Here is a 21,563-nt window from a genome sequence, read left to right on the forward strand (position 1 = left end):
AAACAGTACACTGAGTGAAAGAATCCAGACACGAGAGGACAGATATTGTCCAAGTCCATATGTGTGGAATGTCCAGAATAGGCATGTGCCTAGAGACAGAAAGCAGACTGGCGGGTGCTGGAGGTTGGAGGAAAGGGGTAGCTCGGAGTGACTCCTAATGGGTCCGGGTTTCTTTGGGGCAGAGAGGCCGGCAGCTCAGGCCGAGGAGGCGGCGGCAGCGGCCAGTCTAGGAGATGCAAGTGTGAGGTCGAATTAGCAGGCCCAGCAGTTGGCAAACATGGAGGAAAAGGAGGGAGGCCACATGGTCTCCTCTACTCTGGGGGCCAGGGGGACGATGATGAGGTCCTGGAAGACAGCCGAGTGGAGGTGCACGGTGGGCAGTTGGACAGTGACCCAGCACGGGGGGGTGAAGCCTGACACGGGTCAGACAGGCATGGTGTGTAGGGTGAACAGGGGACCTCAGACAGAGCCCCCGGAGCACCAGCCGTTATGAGATGAGCAGCGAACTAGGGACCAGGACAAGGGGGAAGAAAGTGGGAAGGGGAGGGGTCAGAAGCTCCCCCATAGGACGGGGTAGGTGAGCACTGAAGCTGGACTGGGTTCAGTGGAGACAAGGGTGGTGCTGGTGTGTCAGCCAGAGCTCATTCAGTGAGGCTGGGGGCTGAGGCCACCTTGCAGTGATGAGTGGGAGAGCAGAAGAAAGAATTAGAGATTGAGATACGGCGACTTTGGGGGAAAGTATCTGGACAGCTTACGTCCACGTAGGCGGCCTGTATTTGCTCGTGCCCTGTAGTTTTAACCTTGTTTAGAAAGGAAGAAGGAAGTGAAGATTGGCCTTTTTTTTTTTTTTTTTTTAATAAGTTGGGCTAATGATTTCATTCTTTTTATTTTAATTTTTAAATTTATTATTATTATTTTTTTTGGCTGCACCGCACGGCTTGTGGGATCTTAGTTCCCTGACCAGGGATTGAACCCGGGTCCCGGCAGTGAAAGCACTGAGTCCTAACCACTGGACTGTCAGGGAAGTCCCTGGTCTTTTCTTTTTTTTTAAAAAAAAAAAAAACAAAGCGAGTACGTACTTAATTGAAATTAAACAGGAATATAAGTTAAAAAGAAAGACTCATCTCCGGCCCACTTTCGCATCCATAGTGGATAATCTGCGTTAGCAGTTTGGTGGGTGTCCGTCTATATTTTAAATAAGAAATACAAGTTTGGGCTTCCCTGGTGGCGCAGTGGTTGAGGGTCCGCCTGCCGATGCAGTGGACACGGGTTCGTGCCCCGGTCCGGGAAGATCCCACGTGCCACGGAGCGGCTGGGCCCGTGAGCCATGGCCGCTGAGCCTGCGCGTCCGGAGCCTGTGCTCTGCAACGGGAGAGGCCACAACAGTGAGAGGCCCGCGTACCGCAAAAAAAAGAAAAAAAGAAATACAAGTTTGTGTTTGCTTTTAACCAAATTGAGATCGCATTGCAATACTGCTCTGCACCATGTTTTGTTAGGTTCAGAGTATACAATCTCGATTGCGTAATTGCCAAATGCTAAGTATGAGCATAAATTTTGTCAGTATCTATTCTTAGAAACGAGAAAAAATAAATCAGATATATTGGGACTTTTGAACTGCTTATGCATTTTGCTCTGTTGCTTGCAATAATCAGTAATTGAAAATCCAGTGCTATTGCATTCACGGCTTTAAATATGTCTAGTGAGCTCATGACTCAGATTTTGCAAAGGTGTAAAGTTTGTCTTTTTTCCTTCTAAGTGTCCCTCTGTCCTTCTTCTCCCATCATTAGGTCGCAGAATAAATAGTTATACATAACCTTTCCAAGCATATTTTAATCAACGCATTAGATTTTCAAATATGATTTGCTGATTCATTTTAATGTATAAACTTCTAATTTTCCTTCAGTTCAAAATTTGACATGCTTTTAAACCTAAGACTGTGGCAATATCAACAGCTTCTGTCAGAAGATAAACTAAGTCAGTTCTGCAAGTCAGGTTTTTAGGTGTTCATTTTAGTTTGCTAAAAGTTAGACCCCATTTCCATTCTTTATTATACTGCGTGCCCCTACGGTAAGAGGACATATACTTTTTGCCTCCAGCGAAGCTTTAGTCTTGTTTCAGCAGGTTAGCAAAAATAATGAAACGTAATTTAAAAATAAAACAGAGCTATTGGTGGAGATTATAGAGAATAGAAGATGTAGAACCGTAACACGGATGGTCAGGTAAAGAACACGGGAAGGGTGTCGGGACCACTTGAGGGGAGGAAGTGGCCAGACCCTGCTGCTTCCCACTTCCCTTGGTGTCCGGGAAGAGAGAATGGTCATCGCTTCTAGAACCAAATGTTGCATCTGATCCATAGGACTTACTTTTTTTTTTTTTAATAAATTGATTTATTTTTATTTACTTATTTTTGGCTGTGTTGAGTCTTGGTTGCTGCACGCGGGCTTTCTCTAGTTGCGGCGAACGGGGGCTACTCTTCATTGCAGTGCGCGGGCTTCTCATTGCGGTGGCTTCTCTTGTTGTGGAGCACGGGCTTTAGGCGTGTGGGCTCAGTAGGTGTGGCTTGCGGGCTCTAGAATGCAGGCTCAGTAGTTGTGGCGCACGGGCTCAGTAGTTATGGCTCGAGGGCTCTAGAGCACAGACTCAGTAGGTGGCACGTGGGCTTAGTTACTCTGCGGCATGTGGGATCTTCCTGGAGCAGGGCTTGAACCCGTGTCCATTGGCAGGCGGATTCTTAACCACTGCGCCACCAGGAAAGTCTCTTGATCATGGACGTTGATCAGTCACGTCTGGTTCATGTAATCTGATCCTATTATCTAGATCCAGAAATGATAAGTATCGGCACTTTCACGCATTATGTGAAATCAAGTTCTTAAATTGATTTTAGTGGTTGAATGTTATTTTCCCTCGTCTCAGTCCTAGAAAATGTCAAATGGAAATACAAATCTGTATTGTGCAGACTTATATTTTAAACTGAAAATACTCCAGTGATTGTTGTATCTGTTCAGTTTCAAAGAATACTTCAAACTTTAGTTACAGTAAATAGAATGTCACTTTTAACTGGCTTACAGTACTTTTTAAACAGACATTTTTTTCTAAAGAGAAAAAAAATTAGATGCTGACAATTAGGTTCCTATCATGGTGATAGACTAGATCGTTTATTGCACATATTTGGGATTTGTTCAGGCTCTGCAATTTTTCTCTGCAATGATAATACAAACACAGTGCACATATGAACATGCTTTTGGAATCTTAAACTTTGGAATTTCCTGTCTAATGTTTATCTAAACTCCTAAGTTTAAATTTGCTTTGATACTTTTTCGGTTGAATTCTTTTGAGCAAAGAGAAAGGTTTTTCTTTAAGGAGTAAAAATAATTGTGAAGTTCTGTAAATTTGTTTTCTACCATATTCAAAGCAGTATATCGTAGAACGGTTTTAGCTGTTGAATTTATTGTAAGAAACACTTACATTTAGCCAAAATGATGGGAATTAAATATTCTCTTAATAGGTGAATGAAGACAGTTTGGAGCTATTAGGAAAAGCTTGAGGAAACTTTGTATGTAAAAGATATAGGCTTGCTTCTGGTGATGAAAGAGCTAAAGGAAAAGTGACTATGGAAAAAGGCTTGCGTGTGGAAGTGGGGCTAGATGGTGTCCCTTCTAGCTCCAAGGGGGGCGAATGTGTGAATCGCTAGTTGCGCGTAGCCGGCATGTACAGGCATCTTCGAGCTCCTCCCGCCCCCGCCAGCCCACAAACTTGCAGTGTGCACTTGTTATGCTTTGACTCCATATTTCACTTAAAGGCAGTGAAATGTATTCATGATAGATGGTAGAACTTTGGAAAATAAAACACCGAAATTCAACCCTCCTGGGGCCTACAGGCTGCGACCCTACCACCTTGTTGTGGTCCTTCTCCCTTCCCACGTCTCCCTTGTCTTCTTTACCCACGGAAATTCCGTGGTCCATTATCATCACACATACACACACACACACACACACACACACACACGCACACACACACACACACCCTACCTCAGCGCGCACACACACACACACACCCTACCTCAGCACACACACACACACACACACACACACACACAAACACACACCACACCCTACCTCACCGTACTCGGAAACCCGCTCCCGTTAAGTCCGTTCCTTGTCCATGGGTGTCGCTGGCAGCCTGCAGTGGACCCGAATGCCCACGGTCGTGGTACTGGTGTCTGACCCCCTCTCTGCTCAGTGGCTACTTGGTGCCCGCCCCTCCTCCCCTCCCCAGTGCACCACGTGCACCCTTCCACTCAATGCAAAGGCATCTGTTTTCTCAGAGAGATTGGAAGAAATTAGAAGAGGACTTCCAGAAATTCCCACCACACATCTCCCTGTGTGTCTGGATCTGTGCCTACGTATTCGACTGCCTTTCCCCTGACTGTGGGTGAACTGGGCACCCCCGGGAAAGGCACCCTCTGCACGGACCCAGCTGACTGACCTGCTCTCGGCTGCTCGGGTAGTGGCCATTGGCTCCCACCTCTCCTCTGGACTCTGGCCGTCAGCGTGCGAGCCCCTGTCCCCTCCTGCAGCAGGGCTCTCTTGACCCTGTGTCTCCTTTAACCACTGCCCTATTTCTCTTCTCCTCTTAACTCAAAGTCCCTCAAAAGAATGAGAGTGTGCCCACTGCCATCCTCCTCCCATCCTCTGTTGCCCTCTGTCCACCCAGGCTTTCGGCCCTGCCAGGGCTCCCGACCTGCTATGGTCATGGTCACCGCTGGCCTCCATTTCAGCAGGCCCGCCCACCAGGGGCCAGTCAGATGACTCCCAGCAGCTGTTGACCCTGGTGACCATTGCTTCTGGAGCACTGGACTCCGAGGTGTTCCCCTTCCCTCCTGGCCCCCCGCGGCTGCCCTTGCTGACGCCTCTCATTTCCAAGCTGTCCAGCGTTGGCTTCTCACAGGGCTCAGGCCTCATCTTTTATCGCCCACACTCAGTGCCATGAGATCACTCTCCCACCTCGGCCAGCATCCCCGAGAAGTCCAGACCGGGAGGTGCAGCTCCACTTGAATGCCTTAGAACCTCTCCAGTTAAGCTTGTCTGAAACTGGACTTTTAGGCCTCCCTTCAAAGCCTGCTCTTCCCGTAGACATTCCCTTCTCAGAGAACGGGGCCTCCATCCTTCCCTCGCTCCTGCCAGAATCCTTGGAATCGTCCTGGACCCTTACTTCTCTCAGATTTGTTGGATCTGTCGGCAAATCCTGCTGGCTCTACTCTCCAGCGCGCCCTGCCCCCCCACCCCCCGCGGTGTGCTCACTTGCCTGGCCTCTCCTGCACTTCCCCAACGCCAGGCTGCCTCCCCACTTCTGGCCTCACCCTCTTACAGGCTCTTCTGAGCACAGCGTCCAGAGGACCCTTTGAAAGCTGATGACGGCCACAGCAGGGGGCACAGGGGATCCTTGCATTTCGCCCTGAGAATTCTTCTATGTTCTGCGTCTCTCTAGTCTTGGTCTCGGGTCAGACCCTCACTTCTCCCCGGGGTTCTTGCTGTGGCCTCAGCTGTCTTCTCACTCTTAACCTCCTCCAGCCCAGCTTCGGCCCTGCTCCCAGGGACTTTTGCTTACCCAGCAAACCCATTTTGAGCAGCACATCCTTTGTGTCAGGCACTGCCTGGAACTTTGAACAGTTTGGCCCCTTCCCTGCTCAGGGCCCCCAAAGTCTGTAAATAAGACGGCTCCCAGAGCCTTCAGGATGAAGCACAGACTTCTTACGGGGTCCGCGGGACCTTAGTCTAGCCTCTGCCCACCTCCAGCCTCACCTTAACTCCTGCCTGCGGATGCCCTTCTCCAACTTCAGTGCTGTACTTTCGTGACGAGGCTCTTGCCAGCTGGACAGCTGGGTCCTGCTTGCCATTCAGTGCAGGGGCCATCCCGGCAGCAAACCTCCCATCAGAGATGGCTTCTGCTCTGCTCCCACGGTGGCCTGGGTGACTCTCATGCAGAGCACGGGGGTCGTTGCTCGCTTGCCTGTCTGTGCTGTCGGAGCGCCCGGGGAGCGGCCAGGCTCACCTCCTGGCGCTCAGCCAGACCAGGTGTGCAGCCGTTTCTCGGATGCGTTGTGGCTTCCAGTTAGGACGGCAGCATAAACTCATGCTTTGACATATGTCTTCTCCAGACCCAGCAGCGGAAAGATAAACTTAAACAGAGAAGCATAAACCAGAAAATACGGCCAGGCCCCCAAAAGAGGAAAATACCCTTAAGGACAGAAGCGGGACACCCAGTGTGGGGAGCTTGAGCTGGCTTGACGCCCTGGCCTGCGGTGCTCCAGGCCCTGAGCCGGTGGAGGCACAGGAGACGTGGCTCCCGTGGGTTACGGTGATAGGATCCAAAGCGTTGAGGCGAATTAGAACTAGATTCAGACTCACTTTCTGAAGCTGGGGTTGGCCTCAGTGTATAGCGGCCAACTGCCCTCTGTACATTGGGGCTTTATAGGAAGTTGTGGGCCCGGGGAGGGTAGAAAGCAATACCTGGAAGGCATGGCCCTGTCTGGTGGTTGGTTCTCTAAGAGGATCTGCACTGTCTGTAATGGAAGCAGGCAGCAGGGGCCCTCGGTCACCATGGAAACGTAGTTCTGGCCTGAGGCCTTGGGAGGCCCAGAGGGGCAACCACAGGACCTAGGCTGGGTGGGGGGAGGTCGGCACCAACAACATCACCTCCTGCTCGAGGGGAGCTGGAACCCAGGTCCCACGACACGAAGATCTCACACTGAGAGACCCTCCCAGAGCCCGCTCCTTACGCAGCCGTGCCTTTACTCCATGTGAGATTCGCGGATGGGGCCTGGCAAAACCGCCAGAGAAGTGTGCTTCAGATGCTTCAGACCTGAGCTAACATCCATGAAGAGCAACTAGAAATCACAGGACAAGAAGAGACAAAAATGAAACAAGAGCGGGAGGGCCTGGCCGAGAAACAACTTGAAATCCAGCCAGTGAGAAACACGTTAGGACGATGAACTGTGGACTGGGCATAATCAGAGACATTTAGTGACAGGCATTTTCTTCATGAAACTGTGACTCAGACTGCAGTGCAGAGGGGGACAGTGTGATCAAAGAAAAATCCAGGGCCCTGAATTCAGACGACCTTAGAGCCAGCCCTGCCTTTGACCCTCCCGAGTAGTAACTGCCTCTCAGCCTAGGCTAGTCTGAGTCAGGCTTTCTCTCACCTGTAGCGGGAAGAGTGCTTCTCATACAGGATCTTAGTAATTAGATGGAAACCTCTCCCTGATGTTAGACATTAGATGACCCGACAGTCAGCTAGTTATTTACCAGAGGAATCAGGTAGTCAGTGTAATTAACACGGGCACATCTGAAAGAAATCTCAGACACTCAGGAAGGGAAACGAGCTTGCTGCGAGGACAGGGAGAGCAGACGTTGTCCACGTGGCTGCCCCGCCCTTCCTGCCTCCCAGCCATAAAGCCCAGTGCCGATGCTGCCGGCCAGGTCTCTGAAGATGTATCTTCAGAATCTGGGTCAGGTTTGAAGACACATTGGATTATTTCTCTCCAGCGTTACTGGGATGTCTTCGTGTTTGCAGGTCTGCGCTGAAGTACTGAAGTAAAGAGTCGTTCACATCCTGTAGCTGATTGATGCTCTCTGGAGAGCACCGTGTATATGTGCGCGCGCGCGCACCTGTGTAAATTGTGGTGCAATATATACAACATAAATTTACCATTTTCACCAGTTTACTGACTGTCTGGATGACTTCAGTGGGGTCAGGCTAACAGACTGGCCTTGGGGTACCATTAGCCTTTTTCCCGGGGGACACTCCAAAGCCTGTTGCCTTCTAGACCTTTTTTCTTTACTCTCCCCAGTGGTTCTAGGTCACATGCCTGTGAGTCATTTTAAAATATCTTTATCCACTTTGGTATTAGGATTTATGTTCAGGAGAATATCTCGGACTTCCCTGGGTCTTGAGAAGGCAGGCTTGGATTCCCTTCCCCGCCGTGTGCGTGCCAGGGTCGGGGGTGGAGGGGTGAAAGTTGGTTGGAGTTATGGTGTTCTGTGTGGTCTTGGGCTGCTCGGTGGACCCTTCATTCTCTGGAGGGTCAGAGAGGTCCCGCTTATCCCAGGGCGGGAGTTGTCTTTGTGTGAAGCCTGGAGAGGCTTGACGGGAATTGGTCTTTAGAGACACTCTCTCGCTCTCTTTTGTATTTATATTTATATCTATTTACTTATTTAACTGTTTTCTAGGAGTTTGCAGCACTTACTAAAGAACTAAATGTATGCAGGGAACAGCTCCTCGAAAGAGAAGAAGAAATTGCTGAACTGAAAGCGGAAAGGAACAACACCAGGGTCAGTAAGGGGATTCCCTGTGTTAACGTTTGCCTCGGGGTCACGACTGGGCTCCGTGTTGCTGTCTTTAAACTCAAAAGATGACCCACTCTGTGTGTTTTTACACACATTTTCGACATTTTCCCACTGAGTGGACTGGAGTTGATCAGTTCAGGGTTCTCATACCTTGCTTGAAATTTATCATGAGAGTTAATGCGATTTTAATATATTCGAGGGGGAATTTCTCTAACTTTATTTATTTATTATTTTTTGGCCACGCCGCACGGCAAGCGGGGGCGGGTCTTAGTTCCCTGAACAGGGATCGAACCCACGCTCCCTGCAGTGGAAGCGCTGAGTCCTAACCCCTGGACGGCCAGGGAAGCTCTCTCTGACTTTAGACAGAACCAGAGGGATTCAGACCTGTCTTCGCACGGTTTTGGCTTTAGTGTGAGATTGAAAGGAGTTATTTGCCCCAGATTCAAATATGAGATTGAAAGTGCTCTGTAAACCGTGCTCACCTTGGCCTTGCCCTGCAGCTGCTGCTGGAACATCTGGAGTGTCTGGTCTCGCGGCACGAGCGGTCCCTCAGGATGACGGTGGTGAAGCGGCAGGCGCAGTCCCCGGCAGGCGTGTCCAGCGAGGTGGAAGTGCTTAAAGCGCTGAAGTCGTTATTCGAGCACCACAAAGCCCTGGATGAGAAGGTACCGCCGCCACACGGCAGTTCCGGGTTTGTACACGTGCTGCGTCATTTGGCGGACAACGCAGGTGTTTGTGCAACTTTAGTTGACTTTTGAGCTTCTTGAATTCTTGTAAACACAGTTTTTCTGTAAGAAGCCAGAGTTCTATATGGTTAAAAAGTATTAGTTGGCATAAATGTCTCAAGATTTATTATATCCTGTGTATCAACTGGCTATTAGGAATTGGGTAATAGAATTTATTAAGGGTGAAATTTTAAAGCTATTAGCAAGCAGGTTTTCTTGACGTTAAGATCAACGAAAGACATTAAAGGTATTCTATTATGTTATATTACACTAAGAGTCTACTAGGATAGCTATGCAATAAGAATTGAATTAACATATATACACATATACACACACACACTAACTGAATCCCTTTTGTTTTCAGGTGAGAGAACGGTTACGAGTAGCACTTGAAAGGTGTAGTTTGTTAGAAGAAGAATTAGGTGCCACACATAAAGAGGTAAGCTTGATAAATCGTCATACAGTTTCAACTGAGGGTTCCTAATTCTTAATCCCTTCATTTTAAAAAAGTATGAAGACTGTAGTAGTAGATATCAGATGTTATTTATCTTCCTGATTGAGGACCAGCCCATCTGGATCATTTTAACGATTAGTAAACTAGACTTTTATTTCAGAGTTGCAGAATCTCTTAAGTACCCATGTCTCCAGTAGAAGGTAAATTCTGACTTTAATGACCTGGTTATATTCAGGATGGATAACATCACCATGTGTTTTCCTTTCAGTTGTGTTTTTCCAAATGGAGTTTTGCTGCCTTATTTCTTTACTCTCATTCAATTGTTTGCTTTTAGCTAATGATTCTTAAAGAACAGAATAACCAGAAAAAGACACTAACGGACGGGGTGCTTGACATAAACCATGAGCAAGAGAACACGCCGAGCGCGAACGGAAAGGCAAGTCCCTGGTCCCCTCTGTCTGGTTCTCGTCCCACCCGTCCAGTCTGTGCACGCGTGTTGGGAACCTGTCGCCAACGCGCCACTTCGGCCCGAGTGGCCGTGAGAGTCGTGTGAACCCACAGCGTGCAGAAGGCAGCTTTGACCTTACCGACTTCCCAGAAGTGCTTTATTTCCTCCCTCAGCAAACAAGGCTGTTTAAGGGTCCTTTCCCCCCATTAGAGATCTTCTGATGGTTCTCTGAGCCACGAGGAAGACCTGGCTAAAGTGATTGAGCTCCAGGAAGTCATAGACAAGCAGTCAAGGGAGCAGAGCCAGATGAAGGAGCGCCTGGCCGCCCTGTCCAGTCACGTGACAGAGCTGGAGGAAGATCTGGACACGGCCAGGAAAGACCTCATCAAATCTGAGGAAGTGAACACAAAGTTGCAACGGGATGTCCGTGAAGTGAGTGACAGTCGCCATGTCAGTGTTGTCATGGGGTTGAACGTGTGGACTCTTGTGGTTTGATTGTCACTTATTCTCCCAGTTTCTTCAACCTTGGGGTGACTGTATGAGTAAGAGCAAAACAGAACAGAGCCCTGAGGCTTTGACTGGCGGCTTCCCCGTTTCTGTGTCAAGGTCTTTAAAGGTAGGGGAGGCCTGGTGCAGCCGGTCCGTCGGCAGCGGAACGGACATGAAGCCGGCCCTTCCTGCTGTGCCCTGGGTGTGGACCCCTCATTCCTATAAGTCCTAGGCTGTCGAATGTATTCCTGATTATGCTCAGATTTCCTTTTGATACACTTCGAGCGAGTGTGGTGGCCTCTGCGGTGGTAGTTCTCTCGGAGAGACGTGAGCATGGGCTGTGGGCTCTGCCAGGGCGGCACTGTCGGCTGTGTTTCTAGTTTTCTGATGTTCCGCTCCCTGAGGGGAATGTACGATATTGATGTTGGTGGTCAGACAGAGTGGCATTTGTTCACACTTGGGTCATCAGGCTCATGCTGTAAAAATACGTAGAAATGTGTGCATCTCTGGCAGACGTTTCTGCATGTATCGTGATTTATGAGAAACTAGCCCGCTGTCACTAAAAACAAATGAGCGCTGGGTGCCTTCCCTGGCACCTCCTCCTGTTAGCGTAACCTCTCCTTTGTAAACAGACAGCTCCTACCCCCTCCCCCCCCCACCTTGTGAGACCACCGCCGAGAGAACCCCTTTCACGTGTATGTAGAACAGGTGTACATCCTGTTCAGTAGCTTGGTGTGAGTAATTTTATGTAAGAATTCAAAACAAATATTTGCATGTATCTATATAACCTGCCTACATTATTCTTTGGCAACAGGAGGAGGCGAGGTGGCAGAGTTTAATATGCAGAGAATTTTGAAAAAAAAACTTTAAGACTTGCCACTTTTAATATTAAGACTTTGCTAATATTGGTTACTTAGTGAACAGGGAGGGACCTGAAGCGGATTTTTAGCTGGGGACAGGAATTGCAGTAGCAGAAAGTTCAGGTCCTAGTTTCAGCGTTTGATACTGTGTAATATAATTTTGCTTTAGAAGAATTAGGCTTTAGAAGGCTGCTTCCAGTTGTATTAAACTTCTTTTGTTTGTTTTCAATTTTATTTATTTTTGGCTGCATTGGGTCTTCGTTGCTGCACGCGGGCTTTCTCTAGTTGCGGCAAGCGGGGGCTACTCCTGTTGCGGTGCGTGGGCTTCTCATTGCAGTGGCTTCTCTTGTTGCGGAGCACGGCTCTAGGCGCGCGGGCTTCAGTAGTTGTGGCGCACGGGCTCAGTAGTTGTGGTTCGCAGGCTCTAGAGCGCAGGCTCCATAGTTGTGGAGCGCAGGCTCAGTAGCTGTGGCACCGTGGCTCACAGGCTCTAGAGCGCAGGCTCCGTAGTTGTGGAGCACGGGCTCAGTAGTTGTGGCTCGCAGGCTCTAGAGCGCAGGCTCGGTAGTTGTGGCGCGTGGGCTTAGTTGCTCCACGGCACGTGGGATCTTCCCGGACCAGGGATCAAACCCACGTCCCCTGCACTGGCAGGCATATTCCTAACCACTAGGCCACGAGGGAAGTCCCCAGTTGTATTAAACTTTGAGTTCTGTTTCCATTTGTTAATATTATTACTTTAATTCTGCGCTAATTGGATGAGATTTCATCCAACTTTTACCCAAGAAAATGAGACACATATCTCACTGTTGTATCTCCACCTGTATCGTGAGGCAAACAGAGGTCCTGTCTTCATGGCAGATACCTTCCCCCTCCTGGAATTCTTGCAATAACAGGATATTTTATTATACTTTTTCTCTTTTTTTTGGTAATATTATGTAGAAAAGGATAAACTTGGTAAACTGAGTGGCCAGACATAGCATTAAGACAGATGAGTGCTGGGATTTCCCTGGTGGGCCAGTGGGTAAGACTCCGTGCTCCCAGTGCAGGGGTCCAGGGTTCGATCCCTGGTCGGGGAAGTAGTTCCCGCACGCCACAACTAAGAGTTCACATGCCGCAACAAAGATCCTGCGTTTTGCAACTTAAACCCAGTGCAGTCAAAATAAATAAATATTTAAAAAATAAATAAAGAAGACAGATGAGTGCTAATTACTTGGTGAATATTTATGATCTTTGAGGTAGGTGTGTTTTCATTCACATCGGAGAAAACTGGCATGTCTGTCAATTTAATTTTGAGGACAGTAATTTTATATTTGATGTGAAACTTAGGATCGAGCCCAGTTTGTTCTCTCTCTGAGTACACCCGTCTGTTACGTATTGGTTACTTCCCTTCTCTCCCTCTGGAATGCCCGACATAGGCCATGGCCCAGAAGGAAGACATGGAAGAGAGGGTCACGACTCTGGAGAAACGCTACCTCGCGGCACAGCGTGAAGCCACCTCGGTGCACGACCTCAACGATAAACTGGAAAATGAAATTGCAAATAAGGAGTCTGTGCATCGACAGGTAGTGGTTTTTATCGAATTTTGTCTGGCTTTTATTAATTACTTACTAATGAAGGGGGGAAGACCTTTTCCTGTGACTTCCATGTTGGAAATCAAGTCCCAGGGTAAAGTTTTTGTGATCTTAGAGTATTATGTTCAGAAGTGTGGTGTACATTGTAGATCAACTGTACTAGCATAAAATAAATTTTAAAAAAACTGTGGGTGACTGCAATTTACAGGTTTTCATTTTTTTAGGATTTGGTTCAACCATTTTGTGGAGCTGCACTCCTGACTCTTGTTGCTTGTTAGCATTTTTACCAAAAGAGCAGAGAGTGGCAAAGAACTTCAAGGCTGCCTGTTGGTAACTGGGGTCAGTGTGGTAAATGGCAGATTGAGAGACGCAGTCTGAGTAGTAAGGCCTGTGCCTCCTGTGGTTCGGTTTGCCTCACTTGCTCCTGTTTCTGTGTGGTCTCAGATAACCAAGAGTTAACTAGGGAGACCAAACCTGGCTTCTGGAAAACAAAGTGAGTTTGTCTGGTGTGTTATAAAGTGTATCATTGGCCCCAAAATAAAAATAAAATACTAGAAAGCCATTAAAACTTATGGTGTGGAATGCTAATTAAGAGCATTAAAATGTTCCAAATAACGACTTTAACAGGCAGATCAGAAAATACTACGTACCATGCGCTGTTATTTTCTGAGGGTTTTGAAGCATAATCTGTTGTTTGTATATGTACGTAGAGATATATGCACACAGAAAAAAGAAGAAAGCTGCGTAGAAACAAGCGTTAACCTCTCAGGAACTAAGCTTACAGATGATTTAACATTTTACCTTTTTTAAAGAAAGAAAAATCTGTCTAAATTTTCTACATTGAAAATTTTTCAGAATAAGAGGATTTTCTAAAAGAATGACCCTACGTTTACAAAGCTAAACCTTGACCAGTATTCCCTTAGGCACACTCTTAGCGGGTCTGGATTTCAAAGGAGATGAACGCTGTGTTTTGGCTTACATGCCCGCGGCAGCCTGTTGAGTAGGGTTCTCTCCAAATGCTGATTCTGATGGTGTTTTAAGAAGGGTTAGTACTGAGCCCTTCTTTCCTTAACCTGTCAATAAGAATAAATAAGCTCCTACAGAAAACGGGTTTGCTTTCATGTATAGGAACGTGTGTGTGTGTGTGTGTGTGTGTGTGTGCTTTAAGACTTCTTTGGAGGTATTTAGGAAGAGCAGATACTTTGGCAAGAGGTTTTGCACGTTGAAATCAAGCCCAAGAAAGTGGGTGTGCGCTCTTCACAGAAAGAAAAAATTCACTGGGAGGCAGCTGGCAAAACAGCTGTGCCTCCATCAGAACTGATTTAGTAGACGATTAAAAACGGAAATGGCTGAACCATTCGCCCGTGTTGACGCTTTGCTCTCATTTTGTAGACTGAGGATAAAAACCGCCAGTTGCAAGAGCGCCTGGAGCTGGCGGAGCAGAAGCTGCAGCAGACCCTGCGGAGAGCGGAGACCCTCCCCGAGGTGGAGGCGGAGCTGGCCCAGCGGGTGGCCGCGCTCTCCAAGGTGCTGCCCTGGGCCTCCTTGCGGGGCAGACACCTGAGTTGGGTGTTGAGGGTGATTTGTTCATGTGCCTTATCGTTGTGGTCTTGTCAGCGCCCCTAAATCCACCAAGCAGCTCAGACTTGTTTTCAGTGCTGTACTGTCTGAGACTGGAGCAAGTTTGAGTGTCAGACATTATCCCTGCTTTTGTGTCATCCCCACATTCTTTTCCCTCCAGTTTTGTCAGATGTGTTCTGTGTGTCCCCAGGGTGCTTCAGCTCAGAGTCACTGCTGCTTGGAGCTACTTAAGTCAGCAGCTCCAAGGTTAGGGTAGAAGGTTTGTGGCAGAGCAGGGTAGTTTTTCTCAGAAGTAGGAAAATCCCATTCTCTGTCGAAGACCGCCAAAGTAACTTCGTAATAAACAAGTTTTTGAGTCTTTATTCATTCACTGGTTCAACAAATCATGGTGGGGCGTGTGCCAGGCCCGGTCCCTGCCCTCACAGCCTCACCGTCCCCGGACAGCCGGCAGGTGAGAGGGGGGTGTCCCGGTGACACAGCGGCGCTGGGGGTGGCTCGTCCACACGGCGGGGAGGAAGCGCACAACCAGCCACCGGCCCAGTCTTTCAGGCATATGGTCCTGCACTGCCAGTAGGTGCTGGCCAGGCCCAGAGAAGCGGGCCCTGGCCTGTGCTGGTGCATCCGTCAGGAGTTCTGTGTTGCCTGCCTGGAGCTTAGTGAGCTGCTGAGGGGGCCGGACAGACCCGGGGTGGGCACATGGCGTCAGGTGCTCGCAGACCTTCCTTAGAGCAAGTTCATTGCTAACAGCTGTAACAGAAGCGCTCCTTTTCCTTCGTGATCTGCATTTAAAGTCTCGGTTTCTTTTCTCCCCTGTCATCTCTCCTGTCCCTGGTCGGCCTTGTAGTCTGACCTTTTGTCTGCTGGAAACTCTGCCACTAAGGAAGCTAAACTGTTCGAACTTACCTCCCAGCTTAGGAAGGTAGAACGTGTACATCGCTCTTGGCTGTGCTTGCCGCTTCCTGCTTCCCGTGCTGACTCACCTAGAGCAGTCTGAGGCTGGGGCCAAAACACAGCCCACGGGTGTGGGACCTGGGGTGGGGGGAGCACATCTTCTCTCACAAGTCGATCGCCAGCGCCCGTCACGCCTCAGTCACCTGCCCGAGAGGGTGAATTGCCTCCCGGGGTCACGCATGGGGCCACGCAGGACGTGCGAGCAGGCGTCAGCGCGTGCCTTCTGCTGAGCACGGGGCGCGTAGTCCACGCACAGCACGTCCTGCTTGTGGCTGCTGCAGTCGTACCCCGCGTGTTGTCAGGAAAGGGCAACTATGAGCTGAACTGACACCATTCTTTGCTGGCAGGCCGAAGAGAGACACGGCAACATCGAGGAGAGGCTGCGCCAGATGGAGGCACAGTTGGAGGAGAAGCACCAGGAGCTGCAGCGGGTACGTGTCCGGGCAGAGAGGCCGAGCGCCGGGCCGGGCCTGGGGGCTGCTCCCCACCCCCCACCGCCGTGTGCATTCAGTGTGCGGCCTCATCTGCGCGCTGTCTGCTGACTGGCGCACCCACCACATGCTTGCCCGCAGGCGGTGTGTGGGGGAGGAGGCCGCCTGCCGCTCTGACCAGCCTGTTGCGGGAGCTGCTCCAGGTACAGGTGGGACCTTACGGGCCCCCCTCAAACAAGCCTGAGGTGTCAGCCCGGGGTGCCCATGACACTTAAGGCACAGCGCCCTAGGCGTTGGGTCTGCTTGCCTGGGGTGTGGCACCGGAGTCCCAGATTCCGGTCACAGGCCTGATCGCTGTCCTGAACCCCAAAGTATTGTTCCAGACACAAAGGTAGACGTAGGGATGGCCGTTCCTGAGCAGGAGGAAAACTCCTGTGCTCGGAGATGGGATAAAAAGGAGCATCGGGAAAGCGTGGTGGTGGAGGCTCACATCAGCTGAGTCCTGAGAGAGCTTTCCTGGAAGATTTGGTCACACGGCGAGATGGAACCTCCAGGAAATAGAGCGAGTGGTGGCCCCAGGTCCAGGCGTGCGACATCAGTACTGTCACCACCAGAAAGCGGCATTCCTGGGCCTGGACTGCAGAGCAGCAAACGTGAGCTTCCAGGAAGGAAAGCGTCTGCCTCCCGTCAAGAGATCCGCATGCCAGGCGCCCCTGCCCCCCACACAGGCACGCGCCCTCCCCTCTTAGGCAGAGAATTCGACTCTCACCGCTTGAGGGGTGCACTTCATTACTTCCAGAGCTCGTTTCAATAGGGATGCAGTTCATGACTAAGGCAATTCAAAGCAAACTTTTAAGTGGTTTTGCTTTAAAAATATTTGAGGGACTTCCCTGGTGGCGCAGTGGTTAAGAACCCACCTGCCAGTGCAGGGGACGTGGGTTTGAGCCCTGGTCCGGGAAGATCCCACACGCCGCGGAGCAGCTAAGCCCTTGCGCTACAACTACCGAGCCTGTGCTCTAGAGCCCGCGAGCCACAACTACTGAAGCCTGTGCTCTGCAACAAGAGGAGCCCCCGCTCGCCGTAGCTAGAGAAAGCCCACGTGCAGCAACAAAGACCCAACACAGCCAAAAATAAATAAATTTATTTATTTATTTTTTAAATTTGAATGCTGACAGCCTTATCATACGGTGAGCTGGGTCTCTTCTAGATGATGGTGGTTGCTGTGTTTTGGGCGTGATTCTGAGCGCTTTGTATTTAGTGTTTCCAACAACCTAGGAGAAAAGGGAGACCCGCCGAGGGGACCTGCCCTGACGTGTGCTGCCTGTCAGCACTTTCTGTCCCCTCCACTTTTCTTCTGTGTTCATTCAGGGTGTGGGGTGAAAACAAGCTTTTGAAACCATGAAGTTGATGCTAGTTTTATAGAACACAGACTTACCAATTTTATTACATTTAAAAATTACTTGCGGTAATTATTTCTAGTTTTTTAGTATAAATTATCATTACAAAGAATTCAGGTGATGTTAAGAGTATAAAGAAAAACATGTGAAAGTCTGTCTCCACTGTTTTTTTTCCCAAAATGACATTTTTTACCTTTTGCTTTATAAGTTGAATTCATTTTACCCCCTTAATCCAGATTCGAGCTTCTGTTTACATGCTGGGAAGTTCCCCCTCCAGTGTGTGTGTAAGCTGATCCCCTTTAAAATATGCTTGTTTTCTGCGTGTAAATCTGCTCCTTGAGTCCATCAGACAGTTAATGGCTGGTGACACTAATGAGGCCCCCTGGGCGCTTTGTTGAACAGGAGCAGTGGGAGGGGCCTTTCTCTGCACCTGCAGTCAGCTCTGGTGATCCAGTCGGTTCTGGTGACGGTGCAGAGTCCACCGGAGATGGCAGTGGGAGGGGCAGCCTGGGGAGCCAGGGCATAGGCCAGTCGCGTCGTCGCTCCTTGGCGCTTTTAAAATAATGACCATACTTGTTCTTGAAGTTTATAAGTTTTTGTTTTTCCTATTTTAGGCAAGGCAGAGAGAAAAAATGAACGAAGAACACAATAAACGTTTATCAGACACTGTTGACAAGCTTCTTTCAGAATCTAACGAGAGGCTTCAGCTTCATCTTAAAGAGAGAATGGCAGCTCTGGAAGATAAGGTGCGCTAGCGCAACGTCCCTGAAGGCCCCTTTGCAAAAGGGGCGTCAGGGGTTACGTCCTTGCCCAGGCTGTGCGTATGGGACATTGCCTATCATTCTTACTCTCCAGAACAAGAGTTGGAGAACTGTTTCCATAGCGGGCCAACCGCGTAGTAGATATCTTAGGCGTTTAACAATTGTGAGTAATTGAGTAGAAGAAGTTCATGCTGATCAGTTAAGTAGCATGAAAGCAGCCACAGGCAATCCGTAAAGGAATGGCCGTGGTTGTGTGCCACTGACGGGCCGAGTTTATCAGCCCCCGCGCCAGAATTTTCTAGGTCCACCCTCACCCCTTCATTGCTCTTGCATTAGAGGTTTATTTCTGTCTCTTGTGTGTGATGTAATATAAAAGATTTAACCATCTAAAAACAAGCGTTCTCATATTCCAACTCCAGCCTTCTCTCTTTTCATTTGGTTTGGAAAATGTCTAAGCCTGGACTCTTGCTACTCTCATCATGGAGCTACTTTAGCTGTAACCAGAGTAAAGGAGTAGCCGAGAATCTATGTCAGAGAAGCTCTGATGGGCGACACTTTGGTTCAGGTTTGATAAAACACCTGTCCCGACTGCACCAGCGCCCTACAGATGAGGCCCAAGAGTTTTCCCTGAGATTGGCACCTGGGATGATGCTTGTTTGGGAGAGACCAGTGGTTACCAGTGATTATGTGGTACATTTTATTTTACACAAAACCCATGATGAAGTGCATTACTAGAGACCACATAGGGCAGTTACCTCACTTCCTCCCTGATCTGCGGGCCGGCCTTAAGGTAGGAATATTTTTGTCTCAGATTTGAATTTTGCATGTGAAACTTGTGCCGGTTTCCCGAGTGACCACTGAACTGCAAAAGCTGAAAGCCGGTATAAACCAGTTTAACTTACCCCATGAACTTGACCTCCTTACATCTAGAAAATCAGTCGGTGAAGAAGGAAATTTTATATGTACAGGTTATGATGAAAAGGTGTCATCTGGCCTCGTGGCTCGCATTTTACCCTGGGAGTGTGATCTGCCCGTTAGTATGTTCACGTGGCCCGTTCCTTCCCGCGGTGCTTTACTGTTTCAGACAGAACTGTAGCCGTCCTGTAGTACGTGGAACATTTTTAAGAATTAACACTAAAAGGCTATTTATATCTTTTTCAGAATTCCCTCCTACGAGAAGTTGAAAATGCAAAAAAGCAATTAGAAGAAATGCAACATGATAAGGTGCTTCAATCTCTAGATTGTTTAGGAATCTGTTAAGAGCTGAATTGAGCTGGGTTCATTGTTATTATAATTATTACAGCTGTTTAGCAGAAGTTGAGTTACATTTTCTTTATGGCTAAGTCCACTGCTATAACATATACATAGCACTCCGGGATTTGTATGTTGAAGGCGTTTGCATTTTAGATGGATTTAGAGCCCAGCAGGTGTGTGTGGTTCAGAATTCTGAGTCCTTTCTGGGTTCATTTGAAAGCTGAAACAAAGCAGGAGCCTTTCATCTGGAACAGTGCCGTCCATCAGAAAGATAATAAGAGCCACATGTGTAATCTAACATTTCCTAGTAGCCACATTTAAAACGGTAAAAAGAAACAGGTGAAGTTAATTTTATTGTATTCTACCCTATGTAATCAGAATGTTATCTTATCGTATAATCGCTCTAAAAACGAATGAGCTACTTTACGTTCTTCTCTCCACCTGAGTCTTTGAAACCTGCGGTGTGGTTTCTGGTCACAGCACTTGGCGCCTTGGGGTGGCCCGTCTCAGGCGCTCAGTAGCCACAGGAGGTGCGTGGCAGCTGTGGCCCACAGCACAGAGCAGGAAGGCTGTCCATTGACTCAGAAACTCTGGCAGTCTGCCTTGTCGCTTTGCCCTGTGAGGAAGTGACGCTGGGAGTAGAGATGGCACATGAGTGGATGTGTGCTTGGTGTAGACAGCTAAAAGCAATGCAGAGGAGCGAGTGCGATGGAGAGTGAATCCTGCGTGTGTGTCCCCCACCCCTGCCCCAAGTACAGCTTGTCTCAGAATTCGTTATTGTTAATGGCTTGGCGTTTCTCTTCTGAGAGCTTTTCTACGACCAAGATGTAACTTTTTGTTCGCTGCAGTTTATAAAGTTAATACTGGTCTGAGCGTTTATGTTTGCTATAGGACTCTTGGAGAACATTTTCTCAGAATTAAAATGTTTGGATTTTATAACTGCTAATGTAACCTGTTATGGTTTTGTTCAGCATTTGAGCACATTTTGATGCAAGTGATTTTATATCCTGAAAGCAGCACGTGTTATGTCATTTGCTGTTTTGTAGGATCAGCTCGTACTAACCCTGGAAGCCTTGAGAGCTGAACTGGACCAGACGGGGCTGAGAGGGGCTCCCCTACACCACAGGTAGGACGTTCCTCAGGTCACAGCTCTGCTCAGCACTGTCGTGTGTATACAAGGGCGTGTCACGGCTGTGTGGACAGTGTGACTGGGTGGGTATAGCTCGTGGTCGCGCCTCCAGGAGCCTGTAGCTTAGTGGCAGGCTAGAGGGAAGAGTAGAGCATCATTCCTAAGGTTAGAACTCGGTACCTAGGAGAGTGGCATTCACATTACTGACAAGACTCAAAACCACAGGAGGCGGTTTGGAAGGAGGGTGGTGGCTCGTTAATATTTGGGTGTATTCATTTGAGGGACCTGACAGACTGTGACACTGATGTTTCTTAAGAATCGCAGAAGGTTAGTGACTTGCAGTCATTTTAAAATTTATTGAGACATGACTTGGCGTTGGCTGCCGTGGGAGGAACCACCTGGCTTGTGAATGAGTTGAGCAAATGACTCAGCATCCTGATTTTTTTCTTACTTGTCATTATAGGGGCAATAATTCTTTTTAAGCTATTTAAATTTTTCTTTGCTTTCTTTGTGGAAAATGATCATCAAGTGAGAGTTAAACTTTAGCAAAAGTTATTGAAGAGCTTAACTGGTGACATTCATTCATCTGTAGGAAAGAGACTCCTGCTTGAATCGTGATTCAGGAGACAGCTCGGAGCCTATACAGATACTGCAGCGTTTGCAAACGTAGGGGACCGTCAGGGTCTAGGGTCCTTGCTGAACCTCCTAGAAAAAAAGAGAAATCAAGGAAGATAGAGGCAGAGCCAGAAACTTTCCCTGTCTCCAGAACCACCGGGGGGTAGAATTTCAAGGAGAGTGTGTGTGCTTACGGACGGTGGGGTTGGGGGGGTGGTGGAGGGAGATCGGGACGGCGGCATCGCTGGACTTGCTGGCTAAGGTCCTCTAGGGTGAGGTCAGAGGTGGAGGCAGAGCCCTGCTCACGGGGTAGATGAGGCGCGTGTGAGGACGGTGCGGGTACCTGGAGGAGGAGGTGGACACAGCCTGTTACTCTTTTGGGAGTTTGAGTGATGAAGGGGGCGCGGGTGCCAGAAGCGAAGGGCTGGCACAGTTGCGGGCGTTTTCAGTGGAAAAGCCTTGGGCATGGTCACCAGAGCCATGTGTGACAGTGAAAGTCAAGGACGAGGAAGCAGCTCTTGCTCTGATGGCGCAGGGGGGCGGGGGGGGGGC

The 21,563-nt window shown here is 48.8% G+C and overlaps 1 protein-coding gene across 1 annotated transcript in view; it reads left to right on the forward strand.

Annotated features, from left to right (window-relative positions):
- PPFIA1 (PTPRF interacting protein alpha 1) overlaps nucleotides 1-21,563 on the forward strand; it is a 92,929-nt gene that overhangs the window by 28,275 nt on the left and 43,091 nt on the right. Inside the window, exons 3-13 of the mRNA XM_029207500.1 lie at nucleotides 8,229-8,330; nucleotides 8,846-9,010; nucleotides 9,435-9,509; nucleotides 9,859-9,960; nucleotides 10,183-10,404; nucleotides 12,737-12,883; nucleotides 14,285-14,419; nucleotides 15,772-15,855; nucleotides 17,867-17,998; nucleotides 19,175-19,237; nucleotides 20,314-20,393. Coding sequence (XP_029063333.1) covers nucleotides 8,229-8,330; nucleotides 8,846-9,010; nucleotides 9,435-9,509; nucleotides 9,859-9,960; nucleotides 10,183-10,404; nucleotides 12,737-12,883; nucleotides 14,285-14,419; nucleotides 15,772-15,855; nucleotides 17,867-17,998; nucleotides 19,175-19,237; nucleotides 20,314-20,393 — 1,307 coding nt within the window. The remainder of the gene's footprint in view (nucleotides 1-8,228; nucleotides 8,331-8,845; nucleotides 9,011-9,434; nucleotides 9,510-9,858; nucleotides 9,961-10,182; nucleotides 10,405-12,736; nucleotides 12,884-14,284; nucleotides 14,420-15,771; nucleotides 15,856-17,866; nucleotides 17,999-19,174; nucleotides 19,238-20,313; nucleotides 20,394-21,563) is intronic.

The sequence above is a fragment of the Monodon monoceros genome, unplaced genomic scaffold, assembly GCF_005190385.1.
Source record: "Monodon monoceros isolate NGI ecotype Baffin Bay Population unplaced genomic scaffold, NGI_Narwhal_1 Super_Scaffold_7, whole genome shotgun sequence".
In the NCBI taxonomy this organism is placed as follows: Eukaryota; Metazoa; Chordata; class Mammalia; order Artiodactyla; family Monodontidae; genus Monodon; species Monodon monoceros.